The sequence below is a fragment of the Diabrotica undecimpunctata genome, chromosome 7, assembly GCF_040954645.1.
Source record: "Diabrotica undecimpunctata isolate CICGRU chromosome 7, icDiaUnde3, whole genome shotgun sequence".
NCBI classification, from domain to species: Eukaryota; Metazoa; Arthropoda; class Insecta; order Coleoptera; family Chrysomelidae; genus Diabrotica; species Diabrotica undecimpunctata.
In genome coordinates this window covers 100,428,975-100,448,698 of record NC_092809.1, presented here as the reverse complement: position 1 = coordinate 100,448,698, position 19,724 = coordinate 100,428,975, and the positions used below count along the sequence as shown (strand labels likewise).

Below are 19,724 nucleotides of genomic sequence, written 5' to 3'. Positions count from 1 at the left end.
AATTATTAGTATCAATTGAAATTTCTTTTCCTTTAATCTTTCGCCACCCTCCTTAAAAATTTAGCTGGGATACCACTTCCTCCTGAAGTTTTGGTTATTTTTTAGGTCTCTTAATATTTCTTTGACTTCATTCGAAGTTGGTTCCTGGCATGTCCCTTCTTCATCTTCTTGTCAACTCTCATTTCCCTTAAGCTGATCTTGTTGGTCTGTATTTAATAGATCTTCGAAATATTTCGCCCATCTGTTTAATTTTTCTGTTGTTTCACTTAGAAGTAAGCCTTCTTTGTTTCTACAATACTGTGGATTATTGATTCTAGTTTCTCTAGTAGAGTCTCTATCTCTTAGCTTCTTGGTAGAAATTCTTTACCTTTTTATTTATGTAGGCTTCTTCTATGTTTTTCAGTTGCTTTTCCAGCTGTTATCTTTTCTTTTTTTCTACAATTTTTTCACTTCCCTTCTTCTTGTCACATAGTTTTCGATCGCATTTTAGTTATTTTACATTAATGCAGTAATATATCTTGCATGATATATTATTACATTATTTGTTATTGTAGTCTAAAATTGGACCTATGCTTAGGCTATGCGGATGACCTGATCAACTTACATTACAGTAAATTTAATGGCGCAGTCAGAGATATAACATCATCTTTCCTTCCTTCCCATTTCCTTTCTTTACAATTTAAAAAAGTCTCAAATTCATTCTTTATAAGACCAGTTGATAAATTCGAACTGATCCAAACAATCAGTAGTATCAAAAGCAAATCTTCCTGTAGTACTGATGGACTATGCCTAAAAATTTTCTTAAATCTTCCAAAAAATGTGTTGGAAGTCCTGGTCTCACTAATTAATGAGTTCTTCGGAAAAGGTATATTTCCAGAGTCCCTATAGACAATAATTGTTATTCCTCTTCATACGGGTGAAGAAAAATCGGATGCCTACAACTATAGATCTATTATCTTACTACCGGTCCTATCCAAAATTATTGAGACACTTATAAAAGTCCGACTTATGTCCTTTCTCGTTGAAAACAACATTTGATCACAAAGTCAGCTCGGCTTTTTATCTAATAAATGTACCAGTGATGCCATATTTTCTGTACTACATGAAGTCTATCAAGCACTAAACACTAATCTTTACACTGTCACTGTCTTTTGTAACTCTGCCAAAGCTTTTGATTGTGTTAAACACGACATTTAGATAAAAACACTGAATTTCGACGGAATTCAAAGTATTTTTTTAAATTGGTTCCAATCTTATTTGAGAAATATGAAACAACTAGTTAGCGCAAATTATACTGACTCTAGTTAAAAAAGCATTATATATGAAGTACCACAACGTTCGGTATTGGGTCCTCTACTTTTTCTTATCTTTATAAATGACATCACTAACTTAAAAATCGATGGAAAAATTTTTCTTTTTTCTGATGATACCAGTATCACCTGTAGGAACTCTATTATTGCAACTCCTTATGCAACCATAACTTCTGATCTATTTAAAATAAAAACCTGGTCCGACTATAATTTACTCTCTTTTAACGTGGATAAGACAGTTGCAATATCCTATACAGGTGCTCTTCAACACTTGTTTCTTAATAACAACTAGATCAGTATCGTTGATTCTGTAAAATTTCTTTGTATTTTTATAGACAGCAACCATAAGTGGTTCCTTCATATCGATTTGTAAAGTAAGGAACTAGCCTCAGCCTGCTATGCAATAAGATCTGTTTCGAAGGAAATCAATCTTCCAAAATAACATATTTTTTCTTTCTTTGAGTCTCATCTTCGATATGATCTTCAGTTTTGGGGTTCCAGTACAGCTGTCCAATCTGATGTTATTTTTAAATTACAAAAAAGAGAAATACTGTATCTTTTTGGCCTCAGTGGAATAACACATTGCAGAAGCTACTTCAAAAATCACGGGATTTTAACTATTCCCTCCTTATATATTTTAGAAACTCTTTGCTTAATTCGTAAACACCTGCTGTTTTTCCAGCAAGATCTAATCATGACTACTGCATCAGAAATTCAACCTTTGATGTGTATTTACCGATCCCTTCCACTGAGTTAGTAAAGAAATCTATGTTATATTCGGCAAAAAATTATACAACCATCTCCCTTTGCAATTTTATTGCATCTTTATTTACATTTGGCAATGGATTGTGTATTTTATTATCATTTATTTTGTGTTATTAACGATTTACGTAATTTCAGTAAATTTTAAATTGTTGTTCTTTTTTTGACTTTTAGTAAGCTTTGTCGATAAAATTGTAAAATTTTCAGTACCTAACAATAAAGCATATTTGAAGGGTACAGGCAAAGAAGGTGATATGTCAAAAAACAAGTTTCGAGAAAAACGGTTTTAAAGGTTTGGACTCTCTGGTGTTTGTTTATTAGAGGAAAATAAAAAGTGACAAATTTTTTAATAATGTATTGGAATGTTACCTATTAGACAGTTAAATGTGAATAGCCAAAATACAAATGCATAAAAAACATTTTGTAGAAAATTGCAATTTTTACAGGGCAAAAAGGTGTTTTGTCAAATAACTTAATATTATAGACTACTTACTAAACATAATATTTTTATTGTAACAGTAAACTTAAAATGTAGGTAAATAAAACTAAAGGCGTCCTTATGAAAAAGAGGATGTGGTAAAATTTTTCAGGTATTGAGTGCTTTATTCATCCTAGAACAAAAAAAAATTATGGTCAATTCGTATATAGATGAGGTTGTCTAGCTTACCGCAATAATCATAAAGGTCAAAGGTCATCAGTTTGTCTTCTACAAATATGGCAACTGGTTAAAGTAGTCTTGAGCCGCTGAGCCACAAAATATCTTCAGCTCTTGGAGATTTTTCCATTTCATCTTACTAATGGGTAAAAGCGCTAAAAGAAATTTTCCTGTTACAGAAATATTTCAAAGGTAAAAATGTGTATCTTACTTTTATACAAGTGATCAGGCAGTTTAAACTGGTTGCCTTCTAATTTGATTTTAGTTTTAAATTTGGGATCAGTAACAACAGTAGTTTCCCACGCACCATTGTAGCTGTCTCGGTGAAGTATCATCCTTGGATGTTCTTTTTCTATTTTCATTTCCCTAATCGGCCTAGAAGGAAATGGACATGTTCCTCTATAACGTCTACTCAAGAATGATGTCCAGGTTCTGAAGTACGTTTGGTTAACGTTTTCTACTTGAAAAGGAGAGGGTTTCTTTCTAGCCATTCGGAATTCTTCCTGCCATTGTTCTGGGAGTTCCACTTGTGTTTTTTGATTTATTAATCCAAAATCTTTATCACACTCCATGTACGAATGGCCTCTAATTGGAAAAGTAACCTTAATCAAATCTAGTCTTTTTTCTACATGCACTACATAGTGTAGAAAACGAAACATAGTGTAATTTTTGTTCTGTCCTCCACAGGAATCGCAGAATATTTCTAGTTCACGAACTTCAGGGTTAAGATAATTATATACAAAATGATGTAGCAAAGAGCAGACATCATCACTCCCTTTTTTTCCAACTGTTTCGGGATAAATGTAAAATATGCTTTGTGATGTAGACAAAACATGGATATTGAATGCATATGTAGACAACTGCCTTTGCAGTTGCAGATGCTGCAACTGAAATGCAGATTGCTTCCGTGGAAATCAATTTCTGGCTACGTGTTCTTGCGTCCCTCTTTCTTTTATAAAATTGTTCTGCTTTCGTTTTGTGTAATTTATTCTCTATGTTTAACCGGTTTATATCTGCCTCTAGTTTTTGCCTCAGATTTTCTGTTTGCGATAAATTGAGTTTTTCAGCTTCTAGACTTTTAATCTTAGCTAAATATTCGTCGCATTGACTACATGTGTCAGATCTAGGGTATCCAAATGATATGTTGAACTCGGTTGAAAAAATGGTCCTATAAGTTTCATATGATACATTCTCATTTGGAAACTTTTCACAGAACATATTAAACATTTTTTTAATATTTAGTTCTTCTGGTAGGTATACCTTAGCAGTATCATGCATACTGTAATGACTTTTACGACCTCTAAACGATCCAATATGACTTTTTATCGTACTTTTTGCTTCAATAGAGAGCTTGTGTGGCCGATTAGTGTGCTTACCTCTACGATCTTTTGGTGCATCTCCTGTTAGTTTTAATGATTGCTGCAGCACGGCTAACTTTCTTCGGTTTCTACAACTCTTACACGGTACCGGAAGGAAGCATCGTGAAGAAGAGCATCTCGTTCTTGTTGCCTTGGTCTTCGTTGTTTGATTGGAAGGGTCGTTATCAAACCACACAGATATATATTCTGCTCATCAACTGAGTTGAGCAGATTAAAACTCTGGATGATTTTGTTCCTAGCATTTTCTGGTACACGCTCAAAACACTTTAATCTCTTACACCTACAGTCCTCACCCATAGTATGGCTTCTCAAATTTGATAACTTATTTACATCACTCAATTTTCCATACTTCTTTCTTTTTTTACTATTTCTATTTGAAGGCGAAATGTCGTTATCAACGATTTCAGGGTCAATTCTCTCCATTACTTAGTTTTTGTAATAAACACAAGTTCACTGAGGAAAACACGTTTGTTTACTAAATTTGCTGGAATTTGCCGATGTAATAGCATCAGCCGACGCTTACGTGTACATCCTGACAAAGCACTTTGTTCGCCGGGACCGCGCGGACTTGCCACCTTCTTAGCCTGACTAGAGAAATTAAAATATGTTATTATTCATGACTGAACACGTTTACAGCGGTGATTGATTTATAGAATGGTAGTCTAGGTCACTGGCTAACAGAGGGGACCAGAAACTCATTTTCTGCAAAAATTGACATAACACCTTCTTTGCCTGTACCCTTCATTTGTATTCTATTTAAAGACGGAATTTTGTTGAGGACAATTAGTCTGAAAATAACATCGCGTCGAGTTTTTAAAATGTAACGCGCGTATTGTAATAAATGTAAATAAATTATATAATTCTTAGTGTGAAATAAATTAGTTATATTGTACAAATAAAGACTTTAAATAAACTTGTAAGTTTTATAAGTTTAGAACCTTTGATAATAAATAAAGACAATAAATTAGATTAATAAAAATACAACACTATTCTATAATGCCACAGACAAGGTACAGAATGAATTTTAAATGAAGGGCTTAACATCAGCTTCCAGAATTACAAAATCATATAATAGAGGGATGAGTAACTTAGAGAGAGCTAAGCCTAAATGGTACAAATCTAAATCTAGTGAGTCAAGTAAAGTTCCTTTGGTATTACTAGACGCAAGGCTTACTCCTATTACTACTACTACTAAAGCGGTTACTACGAGAATGGTAGCCAGAGAAAGTTATGAAAAAATGTGAGGTTTAAAACCGAACATGTTAAATTGGATTTATAACGTGGTGGTAAACCAGAAATTACTTATGCATTAGTGATATGGTGTCCAAAATGTAGCAAAAAAGTGCCATCTCAAAACTAAGAAAAGTGCAAAGACTTGCTTGCCTTCGAATAACAAGAGGTAAAAAAGGATGATTTCTGACTATATGGTACACAGATACAGGCTTAAACCTATTATATAGGCGAGTCTAAAACTGCATAAGGGTCGGGTGCAGAAATACTTTGTAGCGGTAGACATTTAGATTCCACTGGGAGAATTCCTTGTTTTTCAATTGTTGACAAAAATGTCATGTAACGAGTAAAGCGATCTTTGTCGATTACTATAAGTAGATTAGTTACTATACTTTTTATATTATTTCAGAGTTAATTTTTGTTCAGATTTCGTAAATATTATTGTATTATCATTAACCAATTATTTATTGCCCTCTTCATCTACTATCTTGAGATTTTTAATTTGTAGCATCAACCTTTATTTCAAAATACGATCTATCACTCGAGCAAAACAATAGATACGAACTTTCCATTTTCGTTGGTATGCAAAATCTGAAAATAACATTTGACGAAAGGATTGGCCGGAATGAAATGACAACTAATCACGTCTCATTCGTGTCCATCAACAAAGCACTGCATCACTAAACACAGGGAAGGACTGATTCGAAAGTTCACAAAATTAAATATCGAGTAAAAGTTGTGTAAAAATAGATATTTTCTTTTTTTTTTTTTTAATTTGCCTTGTTCTTCATGATGAGCGCCAAACATTATCTTACAGTTTTCTTAATTGTTTGTTACTTTTATTAAAACACACCTTTCTTAAATGAACAAATTATTAATATATCAAATCCTTGTACACTTCTTTATAAAAATCCGTCTTCTTCTGAATGTTATCTGTTATAATTAACTGTATTAACGAATTGCCAGTATTTTTTATGCTGATAATATTTAGTTCTTGTAATATTTCCATTTTGTTTGTTAGTGTTATATTTGTAAAATTATTGCTCAACGAATTTTTAGTAAGTTTCAGTACAACTAATTTTGAAAGAGAGTTTGTAATAATTACAGACATTTAATTCAAATCGCTACATATACGAGAAGTACAACGCCACTGATCAACATATTTTCTATCCTTTCACGGAGTCCACACACACGTTGTATATATTAGTTTGTTCACCTTCCGTATTTATCAGAACTCTATAAAATCGTATTACCCTCTTCAGGTTACCTATAGTACTAATGTATTTCAGTAATAGCAAGAACAAAATCATTATCAAAAAACCAGTTTCACCCATACCAACTAAAAGAAAATCGTAGTTTTTGTGTAGTTTTAAATAATATCCACGAATCGACAGAACTGGAGGATCTAAAAAAACCCTTGAAGAACTGCGCCACAAGGTTCTGAACATATCTAACATTCGGTAAAGGGCTACTAAAAAGTGCATTCCTTTATTTAATATAGAATTAGCCACAAACAAAAATAACAAAGACGTGTACCAAGTTACCAAATTAATGAACACAATAGTTAAAATTGAACCTCCACATCCTAACCGTGATATACAATATCGAAGATGTCAAACCTATGGTCATACCAAAAAGTATTGCAACAGAAATCCACGTTGTGTCAAGTAAACAGGAGATCATTTTACTAGCCAGTGCCCAAGTAAAAGGCGTATTAATGAAGCAAAATGTGTTAATTGTTCTAAAAACCATCCTGCCAACTACAAAGGCTATCAGGTATACAAACAAATACAAAAAATCTTCCCAACTCTTCGAAAATCTTAAACCAAAAATAGAAAACCCAACAAATACAAAGGCTGGACCAAGTTGGGCCAATATAACTGGAAAAACGAGCAATCAACTCGTAAACCAACAAAATATCCAACAAGCCACCATGTTGCAACCTCAGTTTATGGACAAAATGTTTGTCCAAACTAAATGTTTAGAAATTTAAAGATTGTAGTCAGGAATGCGAACGGTTTGACAAATTATGACGAAGAAATAAAGGCATTTATTTCTCAACACAACATTGACGTCATGCTGATTTCTGAGGCACATATAAAGGTTCAAAATTATCAAACCTAGTCCTCTGAATGTCCACATCCACAAGGTAAATCTCATGCCGGGACTATAATAATAGTAAGAAATAGTATTAGGCACAATGAAACAAGCAAAATTGAAGAATTAAACATACAGGCCACCTCGATATCAATAGAAGACTGAAATTGACAACTAATCTTATCTGCTGTTTATTGCCCACCATACAAACCAATAAAGGAAAATGATTTCACTACCTACTTTAAAACACTTAGACCAAAATTCATAAGCAAGCACTTTTGCTGAACATCTTATATCTGTATTTCAACCTCATCGGAAAGATAGATGACGAAAAACCTATTTTAGACTTACTGAACAGTACATATCAGATGAGTCCAACCATCAAAAACTACTACTATTACTGTAATTGACTGCAGTTACAGTAATGCATTGGTTAGTGATCAGTGTAGTAGTGTCTGGGGGCTCGGAAACCCTGAAGACGACACCAAAGAGGATGTCGAAAGCTTGGCGCAATGATAATCGACGCTGTTCAACCCGGAAGACTATTAGGTTTAATACTAATTCTTGAAATAGTATTAATCTTACCTCTAGGTTTAATTGTACTAAAGCAGAAATATATATATATATATATATATATATATATATATATATATATATATATATATATAAAATATATAATTATATATATATATATATATATATATATATATATATATATATATATATATATATATATATATATATATATCGAATATTTTGGAATTTTCAAATTTTTGTTTCTTCAAAATAAATTCTGGTCAATCAAGACGTTTATTGTAAAATAGACTTTATTTTAACAATGTTTAATGCACAATTTTAAGTTTTTATGCGGAGAAAATTGTGAAAAAAATTAATATTAGGTAAATAAGGTTATTTTACTCTAAACTTAAATGATAATTTAAATTGTTTAAACAAGTGGTTTAAACTGAAAGAAGTGCATGATCAGTAACAAGTATTCCCCCTCTAGCTCTTATTACTGCTTGCATCTTTCTCAGCATGCTTGCAAGTAAATTTTGGACATATCCTTGGTAAATTGCATTCCATTCATCCTGTGCGTGCAGCAAGCCGAAGCTGCTCTATCGTATTTGGAACGGGATTTCTTTGTCGTATGCTGCGTTTTAGGTGATCCCACATGTGCTCTATTGGATTTATTGGATTTAAATCCGGGCTAGACGGTGGCCAATTCAATCTTCGAATTTGGACCTCATCAAGACAATTACTTACTATGGCAGCGGCATGTGGTCGAGCATTATCGTGCATTAACGTGAATCTTTCATATCCAATGTAACCAACATATGACAAAACATGATCTTGCAGGATGTTTTAAACGTAAGAATCACCAGTCATCCGTCCAATCACTTCCACGAGTGCGGTACGTACCTCCCAACTAATACCTTCCCAAAGAATTATGCCATCAACTCCAAAACTAAGGGTCTGGGCGAGAATGCAGCTGGCGAATCGTTCTCCAATTCTTTTGTAGACGTAGATTTGACCATCTGGCTTCCATAATAGGATTCTGGTAAAAAGGTTATGGTTCTTTTCATCAGTGAAAAGAAAGTTTTTCCAGTTGTCGATATTAGACTAAATATGTGTTGCAAATTCCATTTGCAACAAATATTTCCAATTTGCAAATTCCAAACGAAGAGCTTTATGATTTTGGAGAAGACGTGGAACTTGGGCGGGGCGTCTGGGCTTTAAGTTTGCTTCTTTTGATCTTCGTCTAACTGTTTGTGAACTCACATTAACTTGTCTAACATTTAATAGCCCATTTCTAAAGTGCATCGATGTCAATGAACGATTTCGTGTAGAATTAAGAACCAAAAAACGGTCATCAATTGCATTTGTGCATCTTGGGCGTCCTTGACCAGGCCTTGGTACAAAATTTCCCGTTTTGCTGTACCTTTTTAGAGTATTTGAAACTATAGATTCAGTTCTGCTGAGACGTCGTGCGATACCTTTTTGTGCATATCCTTCCTCGTACAACATTACAATATGTGCTACTTGGACTTCATCGCAGTGCCGAATTGGTGAGATACTTGTTTTAAACTTAGTTAAATCAAAACAATATTTAATTAAACTTAATAAATTAAACTAAAAATAACCGAATTAGTATGATTTTTCCTTTACGTGAAGAAGGATTTTTATGATAAAATGTACGAATGACACTAACCACTGAATAAACGTCAAAATAAACATATTTCAATCCAGTTGAGTACATCAGCCTACTATATGAGTATTATCAGTATTCCAAAATTATTTTGAAATAATAGTGACTACAAAAAAATTGGAAAATTCCAATATATATATATATATATATATATATATATATATATATATATATATATATATAATATTCAAACATTTTATTTTGACACCACCAAATTAATTCTCATATTTAGTGGTCCCATATTTTATTAATATATACAAATAAAAAATAAAATCAAAGTTTTCCCCCTCGCATGAGATAAACTCAAAAATTACATTAGTCCATCTCTGAGAGGTTGGTGTTGAAAATAGATGGATTTATATCATCCATTATCTATATGCAAACCAAACAATACCCTTTGTGAAATTCGCGCAATGTTATTGCTTTATGTCATTTTCGTGTGATGATTGTGTACGTGCCGACACAAATTGTATGTGATTTTCCATCGGTGATTAAGGTCCTTCCAGCAAAAGCCAAGCCAGCTAGGATTATTTGCAGAGATTAACATTCAGATCGACATTCTTTGGCCTTTGGTATGTCGGAGAGGTAATTAACACTTTAATGCATAGGATATTAAGCGCAATCAGATGATGTGACAGATACGAGTGGAGTGTCCTCTATGTTTTATTTGATTATAATAAACATGAAAGCCTTTGTTATTAGCATTAGACTGCCAGACCATTTGGAAATTTAGTTCCACTAAATATTTAGTCTTTTGGACAGACAGATTTTATTTATTCACCAATCAATTTCAAATGTTTTTAAATGTTCTGCGTATATTTTCTAAAAATTGAAAAAACTCAAACGTAAAAATCATTAATTTTAATGATTCACTTTAATCAAATAACATTCAAGAGTACTTTAAAAAATGTAAACTGTCTTCATTAAAAATTTTAACTGTCGCTGTTTAGCACACATTGAAGTTGAATATATATATATATATATATATATATATATATATAAAATTAGTGTTTCTTGGGTTTAGATTCAATAAGTGATATTAAATTTGGAACTAGATTTTATTGTCCATTGAAATCACCGTTTCGGCAGGAAATCCTTGCCTTTGACAAGATTCTAAAGTGTGCAAGTTTATGAACAAAAAGTGATTTTAAAATATGTTAAAATCTTACCAAAATGTAAAACGGGACACTGACATTAAGGAATTGACAAAAATAAAAATTGATATCTGATATCTCATGGGTTACTGTCATTAATATATAATTATTTTTACATGGGCGTATTGTTGGTGTTTTCGAAAAAGGTAAAATGGAGATATGTTAGGACTTTAAGAGTCTTTTATGGTGTTATATTTTTTATTATTTAAATCAGATTGAAATATATTTTATTTAGGTTCTGTGTATCTTTTTTGTCATTGATTGCGTATGTATTTCTTTTTATTTCTATTGATTCGTATATCTCCCTCTTCTTTTTGTTTTGCACGGTTTTTAAAATTTTGATGTTTCCGAAGTCAAATTTATATTTCTTCGCAGTGAGCGCAGTGATGTTGTTCTTGTCATATTTGTGAGAACGAATTCTACATTGAAGCAGTTGACTGGTTTGCCCAATATAGACAGCTTCACAGTTAATACATGGTATCTCGTAAACAACATGTGATTTTTTGAGTGTTGGAGTTTGTGTTTTAGTTTAGTGAAATACTTTAAATGGTTGTTGCCTTTGTGAGCCACTGTTATGTTATGTTTGGCTAACAGATTCGTTAGTTGTTCGGATAAACCTTTTATATATGGAAGAGTTGTATACGTATTCTTGATACTGTTGGGTTTATTCTTATTTGTATTGTAAAATTTATTTAGTGTCGATTTTAAAATAGTTTCGATTAGGTGTTCATGATATGCATTATGTATAAGAACATTTTTTGTTTTTTTTTTTATTGCAGTTAGTCTGTATTCTGGATCTGTTAGTTTTATAGATCCATCAGCAAGACTTATAATTACAGACTTCTTATGGGAGAACGGATAATAGGATTTATAGTTGAGATATCGTGAAGACCATGTTTCTTTTGTATACCACATGGTTTTCACTGTGTTATTAATGCCATGTTAGGTAATATCTAAAAGATTTATTTTGTTATTTTATTCAGTTTATATAGTTACCTTTAAACTGTTAAAATAATCTAAATTTTGTTTATTTTATTTGTTGGGATAGCACAGATATAGTCATCGATATAGTGGTAGAAGAATGGTACATTAAAATCCAAATGACTCATGACAGATTCTTCTAAATCTTTCAAAACCAGTTAAGCAATGACACCAGAAATATTTGCACCCATTGCACATCCATCCATTTGTTGATATACTCGCCACAGTAGCGAAGAATTTGGGATTGGTCAACCATTAACTTTCCCCGCTCATACGTCTCTAATAGTAGCCAGTAACGTTTATTTAACACAATTTAGCAGGGTGTGCAGTACCTACACTTCCTGCTAAGAATAATAAGAATATGTCAAATAGTTTTAAAGTACTGGGTAAAATTTTTAAATAAAACATCCTGGTAACTCAGTAAGGAGTCACATTTTATTTAAGTTATTTGGATTAAATCTTAATATTTTGATCCCAGAAATCTACAGTTGAAATAGTTCCAATTATTAATGAAACACACTGTATATAACTTAAAATGAGATACTAAAGTTGACATTAAAACTTTCTTTAAATATCAATATTGTATTTTATCTATCGAAACAATACTTCATACAATGTGTTACTAAAAGTTTGAATATTGTATATCACAAAGCGTATATTAAATTTTAGAGTTATTGTCCTTTATATAACAATAAAACACTGAAAACTTTGTTTTCAAAACTTCCACAAAATTTGTTATATCTTACAATATATATATATATATATATATATATATATATATATATATATATATATATATATATATATATATATATATATATATATATATATACAGGGTGTTTCAAAAAAAGGTAACCCCGTCTCTAGGGTAGGTAAGAAACTGAAAAATAATTGGGGTCTGCTTTGTAAAAAATTTTTGTAACGCCATCCGTTTTCATGATACAGGGCGTTGAAAAAAAAATTTTACGCATTTTTTACGATTTTGCCGAAACTACTGGCAACATTTAATGAAATTTTATACGAATATGTTTTGGAAGCTGATACATCCCATGAATTTGTTTTTATATCTGATTCTCATAGAGGGCGCTAGTTACACGGATCGTACTAAGTATTAGTCAATATAACTTTTTTAAGAGTATAATTATTAATCAAGATTTCAAGTAAACTTAAACATCATTCAATTTTACACGAAAAAGGTACTCTTGGTAAAACTCGATACTGTGTACCGTTTTCGGAATATTTTGATTTGAAAATTATGAAGTAATAATTGATGCTGGTAGTAATGATAAAGTTCTAATAGGTATACCTCTATTTTCTCCAAGTGTGCCATGGAAATCTGACATTTATTGATTGTTATGACGATAAATCAATAATAATTAGAGTTTTGAAACCTTGTTATTTGTAAAATCAAATCAAAATGTACTCAAATGTTGAATACACTGACATGTTATTAACCTTAGGCGAATGTTTAGGATGTTCTAGTGCAGCTGTGACACGTTATGCAGAAAAGTTTCCTAGAAGAAACTTACCAAGTAAAAAAACATTTAAAGCCGTTGAACGAGAAGCCGTTGTCGAGAAACTGGGAATGTGAGACCAAATAAAATAAATTCTGGTAGACCGAGAACAACAAGAACAATTAATAAAGAAAATAATATTTTAAATTTACTTGATCAAAATCCAACAGTTAGCGTAAGGAATATAGCAAGACAAACAAATACTTCTTCTTCAAGTACTTGGCGGATACTGAAAGAACAGCAATTACATCCTTATCATTACAGACAAGTCCAAGAGCTCTTGCCAGATGATCTACCGGTTAGAGTGGATTTTTGTGAAACATTGCAGCAAAGGACAGCCCACAATCCAAATTTTTTAAAATGCATTCTTTTTACGGACGAGGCCACCTTTACGCGACAAGGTATGTTTAACTCCCATAATGCACACTACTGGTGTGATGAGAATCCACGAGTCAAAAGGGTATCACATTACCAACACTCATTTAAAGTTCATGTTTGGGCAGCAAATTTAGGTAACAAATTAATAGGTTATCATATTCTACCTGGAAATTTAAATGGTGATATGTATCTTGATTTTTTAAACAATTCCTTATTCGAGATATTAGAAGATTTAACGCTAAACGAGCGAAGATCTTTATTTTTTATGCACGATGGAGCTCCACCACACTTTGATAGAAGGTGTCGTAATTGGTTGAGTAATCATTTTCCGAATCGATGGATTGGTAAAGGTGCAGAAGCTCCGATTCATTGGCGTCCTCGGTCATGAGATTTTAACCCTTTGGACTACGCAGTTTGGTCGTATATTAAGGAAAAAGTCTATGTTACAGAGGTAAATTCACGCCAAGAATTAGAAGAAAGAATTCAACGTCAATTTAATGACATCATAGCTGATCCCCTACCGTTTAGAAGGTTAATTTAATCTCTAGAAAAAAGAATAGACTTGTGTATTCGCGAAAACGGAGGCCATTTTGAACACTTACTGTAATTGAATTTTATTTTATGTTCTTAGTCATTAATTTAATTTTCTCCTTGTGAGTTTTGTTTAATTACTAACTATTTTATACCAGCATCAATAATTATTACTTCATTATTTTCAAATCAAAATATTCCGAAAACGGTACACAGTATCGAGTTTTACCAAGAGTACCTTTTTCGTGTAAAATTGAATGATGTTTAAGTTTACTTGAAATTTTGATTAATAATTATACTCTTAAAAAAGTTATATTGACTAATACTTAATACGATCAGTGTAACTAGCGCCCTCTATGAGAATCAGATATAAAAACAAATTCATGGGATGTATCAGCTTCCAAAACATATTCGTATAAAATTTCATTACAATGTTGCCAGTAGTTTCGGCAAAATCGTAAAAAATGCGTAAAATTTTTTTGTGCAAAAAAATGCAAAAAAATTTGACCGATGTAAGTTTTTGGGCAGTCGCCACATTTATGCTTATATACCTGCTGTTTACGTAACAGCTGTAGTGATAAGATATAATAAATTTTGTGAAAGTTTTGAAAAGTGTTTTATTGTTATATAAAATGAATTTCCATCAAGTAACGGTCGAACCCATCACTTATTCTTCGTTACTTTTTTTTAAAACTGTGTCTGTTTTTAATATTATTACAAAATTTGTATGTACCAATTTTACAAATTGATTTTCAGATACTAGCTACTCGTACCACCCTGCAATTCACGACGACACATTCGTCAGACGAAAACAAAGAAGAAACAGAACCACTTTTACGTTACAACAATTAGAAGAATTAGAAACTGCTTTTGCACAAACTCATTACCCAGACGTTTTTACTAGAGAAGATTTAGCTATGAAAATAAATTTGACTGAAGCTAGGGTGCAGGTAAGAAAACAATATAATTTACTATACATATATAAAACAGTTTCTTTGTTCTCTGTCAGTTTTTTTTAATTGAGAATAAAATATGCCATTTCAACTTTTATAATTTTAACTTCCAAATGAGAAACTGTTTTCAAAATAAAAATGTCAAATGTATTTGATAATCTGAGTGTTAAAGATTTATACACACAGATTTTCAACATTAAATTCGTAATTTTTTGTTTTATTCGTGCAGGATTAATCAGTTTTAAAATTATTTATATTTTGAAATTTATTTATATGGTGTTTACTATAGCAACTATGGTAACTTACTATTTAATTTTTTTCTTCTTTTTTTGGTATATACCACTTTAGACAAGTAGAGAAAAAAGAACTGAAAAAATCTAATACAGGCTTCTGAAGGTTCTAAATGGTATATGAGGGATAGCTGATGACAAATAATTGAAGACATACAGCTGATTTTGCTTTGATTTTTTTTTAAATAAATATTAAAAAAAATTCACATTTCACTAAATTGTTATTAAAACCCCGTCAAGGGCTGACTTTTTAGCTTATAAACATTTATGATAATTTTGATATTTCTTATGTCACGTGCTTGTAGGTAATCTAAAAAAAAAAGAAAGAAGGAGAAAGAAGGTGTAAAAGTTATATTTCGTTAAAGGGATCATACCCGTAAAATATCGCTAACTTAAAGTAGAGGGAAGACTATTTCGAGCTCTGTTTTTTTTTTAGAATGGAAATTAAAATTAAAGCGCGCTGGAATGGAAAATACGTTTATAAAAAAACCTAGAAAATCTTTAGAAAGCATATCTACGAACTACCTAAGATCAAGATGCATACCAGACCACTGGAATACAGCTACATCATCATCAACAGATCATCAACAACAGAATAACAAATACATTAGATGATGTACAGCCAAGAGAGCAAGCTGGCTTCAGAAGGGGATTCAGTATCCTGGATAATATTCATACGCTTCGAGAACTAATGGGCAGAGCTAAAGAATATGAAATACCGCTAGGATTAACCTTCGTAAATTTAGAGAAGGCTTTCGAGTCTAAATATCCCAAGACAATAATAGAAGCTTTGACCAATCAAGACATTGACAAACCGTACGTAGAGACTTTAGCAAATATAAACAGACAAGTAAAAGCTAAGGTAAAAATTTATAAAAACATTCGAGAATTTTCCACTGTTAGAGGCGTCTTACATGGAGACGCCTAAATATAAGCCATAAGTGACCTAAATGCAGCTAGCAATGAAGTTGGCCTAAAAATGAACTTGACAAAACCAAAAACCTTGTACAAGGAGCTAGTGTATGTCCAAGATGTAATAATAAACAACACTGCACTCGAGACAGTAGATGAGTATGTATACCTGGGACAATTAATATATTAATCTGGCTTCTTACTCTCAGAAATCAACAGAAGAATGACACTGGCTTGAGCATCTTTTGGTAGAAATACAGTTATATTTACATTAAAAATGCTGTATAGTATACTACCAATCATGGCATATAGCTGCGAAACTTGGACATTAAAGAAAGAGATAAAAGCGAATGTCACTCAAAGGTAAATGGATCGATGCATGCTAGGTATAACAAAGAGAGATCGAAAAAGAATAGCATGGATCAGACGGGAGACCAAGGTTACTGATGTAATCCACTAAATTAAATCTTTAAAATGGCAGTGGATGGGGCATTTAGCGAGAAGAACTGACAATAGATGGACCACTAAAATTACACTGTGGTATCCAACAGGTAACAAGAGCTCAAGAAGACGTCTAAATATAAGACATAAGGAAACAAGCCGGTATAACATGACGCAGAAAAGCGAATATTAGACAATCGTCGGCAGAAATGTAGAATACGCTGAGAATGATGATGATACCGATGACTTAAATTTTAATAATCAATGTATGTTATTGATATAACTATATAATATTAATTCAAAATTAATACGACATATTTTTTTTTATTGTTACATTGCATGCATGTTTACAATCTACTCTATACACAGAGTAATAAGTAAATAGTTTGTAAGTAAATTAACGTGGGGTAGGTACCGTCGAGTAACGGTTCTCTAAGTATTATTGCGGTAGGTCTTCTGGCCATACTCTCTTCAATCTTCTTTCGGCAAGTGGTTGGGTGAATAAATTATTTATTAGTTCGTTGTTGTGATCAGTGGTGCTATTTTTATATTTTATTGAGCGATTCTTTATATTATGTCCTTAAGTAATGAGATGTTCAGATCATTGTGAAGTCTTTGGTTAGATACATACCATAGAGCTTCACTTATCATACGGAGTATTTTGGATTGGAATGATTAAAGTATCTTTTTATTTGAAGGTTTACTACAGCCCCATAGTTCTATTTCATATGCTCAAACTGGTATGAGTATAGCTTTGTACAAAAGCAGTTTATTTTCAAGAGATAACTGAGTCCTTTTGTTAAATAGCTAGTTCATATTTTTTAGTTTAAGATTTAGTTGTTTCCGTTTAGTTTTAATGTGCGTTGTCCATGTAAGTCTTTCATCCAGATGCAAAGTATTTGACAACTGGTTTTATGCGAATGACAGTATTATTAATATAAACTTGTGGATATGCAGATTCTCTTGTTGTAGAAGTAATTTGTTCTGATTTTATATTAACACTTATTCTTTCATTGCTTAAGCCAATTTTATAATTGAACTGAATGATTTTGTACTTTTTGTGATGCTACATTAGGGTCGACATCCACTACCAAGATTCCCGTGTCATCGGCTAAAGTAGCTAAGAAGGTATCATTGCTGGTTGAAACGTCTGCTGTAAATATCAGACAGAGAAATGGGCCCAAAACGCTACCCTGAGTAATGGTCAGTAAGATACGATTTTAGTATAAAGTATAGTTTGTTGGTCTGTAAGGTGTAATTTCAGTTTGTAGAGGAGACCTTTATGTCATACTCTATCAAATGCCTGTTGTATATCTAGAAATACTCTAGCGCAAAACTTTTTCTCTTCGAGAGTTGTTTTGATTATATTTACTATTCTGTGGCATTGTTGGATGGTTGAGTGTTCACGTCTTAATCCGAATTGGTGTTGTGATATAATTTCGTTTATGGGAACAACTTGCTCGATTGTATGTAATAGTAGCCTTTTTAATACTTTCGACATTATTGGGAGTAGGCTTATAGGGCGATATGAATTTGCTTGCGTTGCAAGCGCACCAGGTTTCGGAATAATAGTAACTTGAGCAAATTTCCATTGCATTGAAAAGTATCGAAGACGTAGCATGTTGTTGTATATTATTGTTAATAACACCCCTGCTTTTCTAGGTAGCTTCTGAAGTAATTCTCCTGTTATCAAATCATAGCCAGCAGCTTTCTTAGTATTTAGCATTTTTATTTGTTGTCGAACCTCTGTCACAGTAAATGTTGCCAGAGGAAGAGATAGTTGACATGGAGTTTCGAGATACATTCTAATACCATCATCTTCATCGTCATTAGTATCTGGTGTTGCGAATACAGTTGCAAGATGCTCTGCGAATACTATTGTTTTTTCTGCGTTTGTGCGGACCCAGGTCATATCTGTTTTTCTTAAAGGTGAATTTGTTATTGTCGGTCGTTTAAATTTTTTTGTAGCTTTGCATATAGAGTGGTCTTTATGTGAAAGGTTCAAACATAAAACTGAAAAGAGTTGTTTTTTTCTTCATGTAATCTTCTTCTACTTCCTACTTTATAAATAGGCTTAATGACTGTTTTACTTTGGTTTTTAGCCTCAATTGACTTTGTCTGACCATCTTTTCCTCGGTCGTCCCAATGATCTTCTTCCATTTGGCGATTTGTCTCTTGCTATTCGTACTATTCTATTTTCTGTCATTCTTTCGATGTGTAGATTCCATTCCACTTTTCTTCTTTTGGTCCACGCGTTTATTTCGTCTATACCAAATCTCGCTCGTATTTCCTTACTTTTTACTCTGCCTCTTAGAGTTTGGTTTATTATTTTTCGTAAGACTTCCATTTCTGTTGTTTTCAGTAGTCTATGTGTTTTCGCCTTATCTGCTCTTGTTTCCGCTGTGTACGTCATTATCGGTCTTATTGTTGATTTATATATCCTGGTTTTCGTTTCGGTTGTGAGGTATTTGTTTCTCCAGATTGTGTTGTTGAGGCATCCTGCTGCTCTGCCATGTTCACTTGTTTTTGTACTTCTTCTTCCACTTTTCCGTAGCTTGACAGTTTTATTCCCAAGTATTCAGTTTCCATCACTTGTTCTATTATTTTGTTATTTACGACTAGTTTCCCGCCTGCACTCTCCCGCCTGCAAACTCCGCCTGCATTGCCCACTAGGTGGATCGAGTAGCTTGGTGGGTGATGTTGCCGGTCTCAAGCCCGGATAAAGGAGGAGGGTTGTAGGGTTAGGTTAGCAGCCTGCCATATATAAAAATAAAAAAAAAAGCTCAAAGAACAGATGACGAGCCTTCTTCATGTAATGCTCTATTTTATTAATATGTGTTTATTTAAATTAAAATATGCAACGACTTATTTTTTAAGAAGTTTTTACAGTCTCTGAATAAATGGTTTAAAAAAAAAATTAAAACGAATATT

At 32.4% G+C, this 19,724-nt stretch overlaps 1 protein-coding gene across 1 annotated transcript in view; it reads left to right on the top strand.

The window, feature by feature from the left end:
• The window catches only part of Drgx (Dorsal root ganglia homeobox), a 294,960-nt gene that overhangs the window by 95,390 nt on the left and 179,846 nt on the right, over positions 1–19,724 (top strand). Inside the window, exon 3 of the mRNA XM_072537882.1 lies at positions 14,954–15,147. Within this exon, the coding sequence (XP_072393983.1) occupies positions 14,954–15,147 (194 nt within the window). The remainder of the gene's footprint in view (positions 1–14,953; positions 15,148–19,724) is intronic.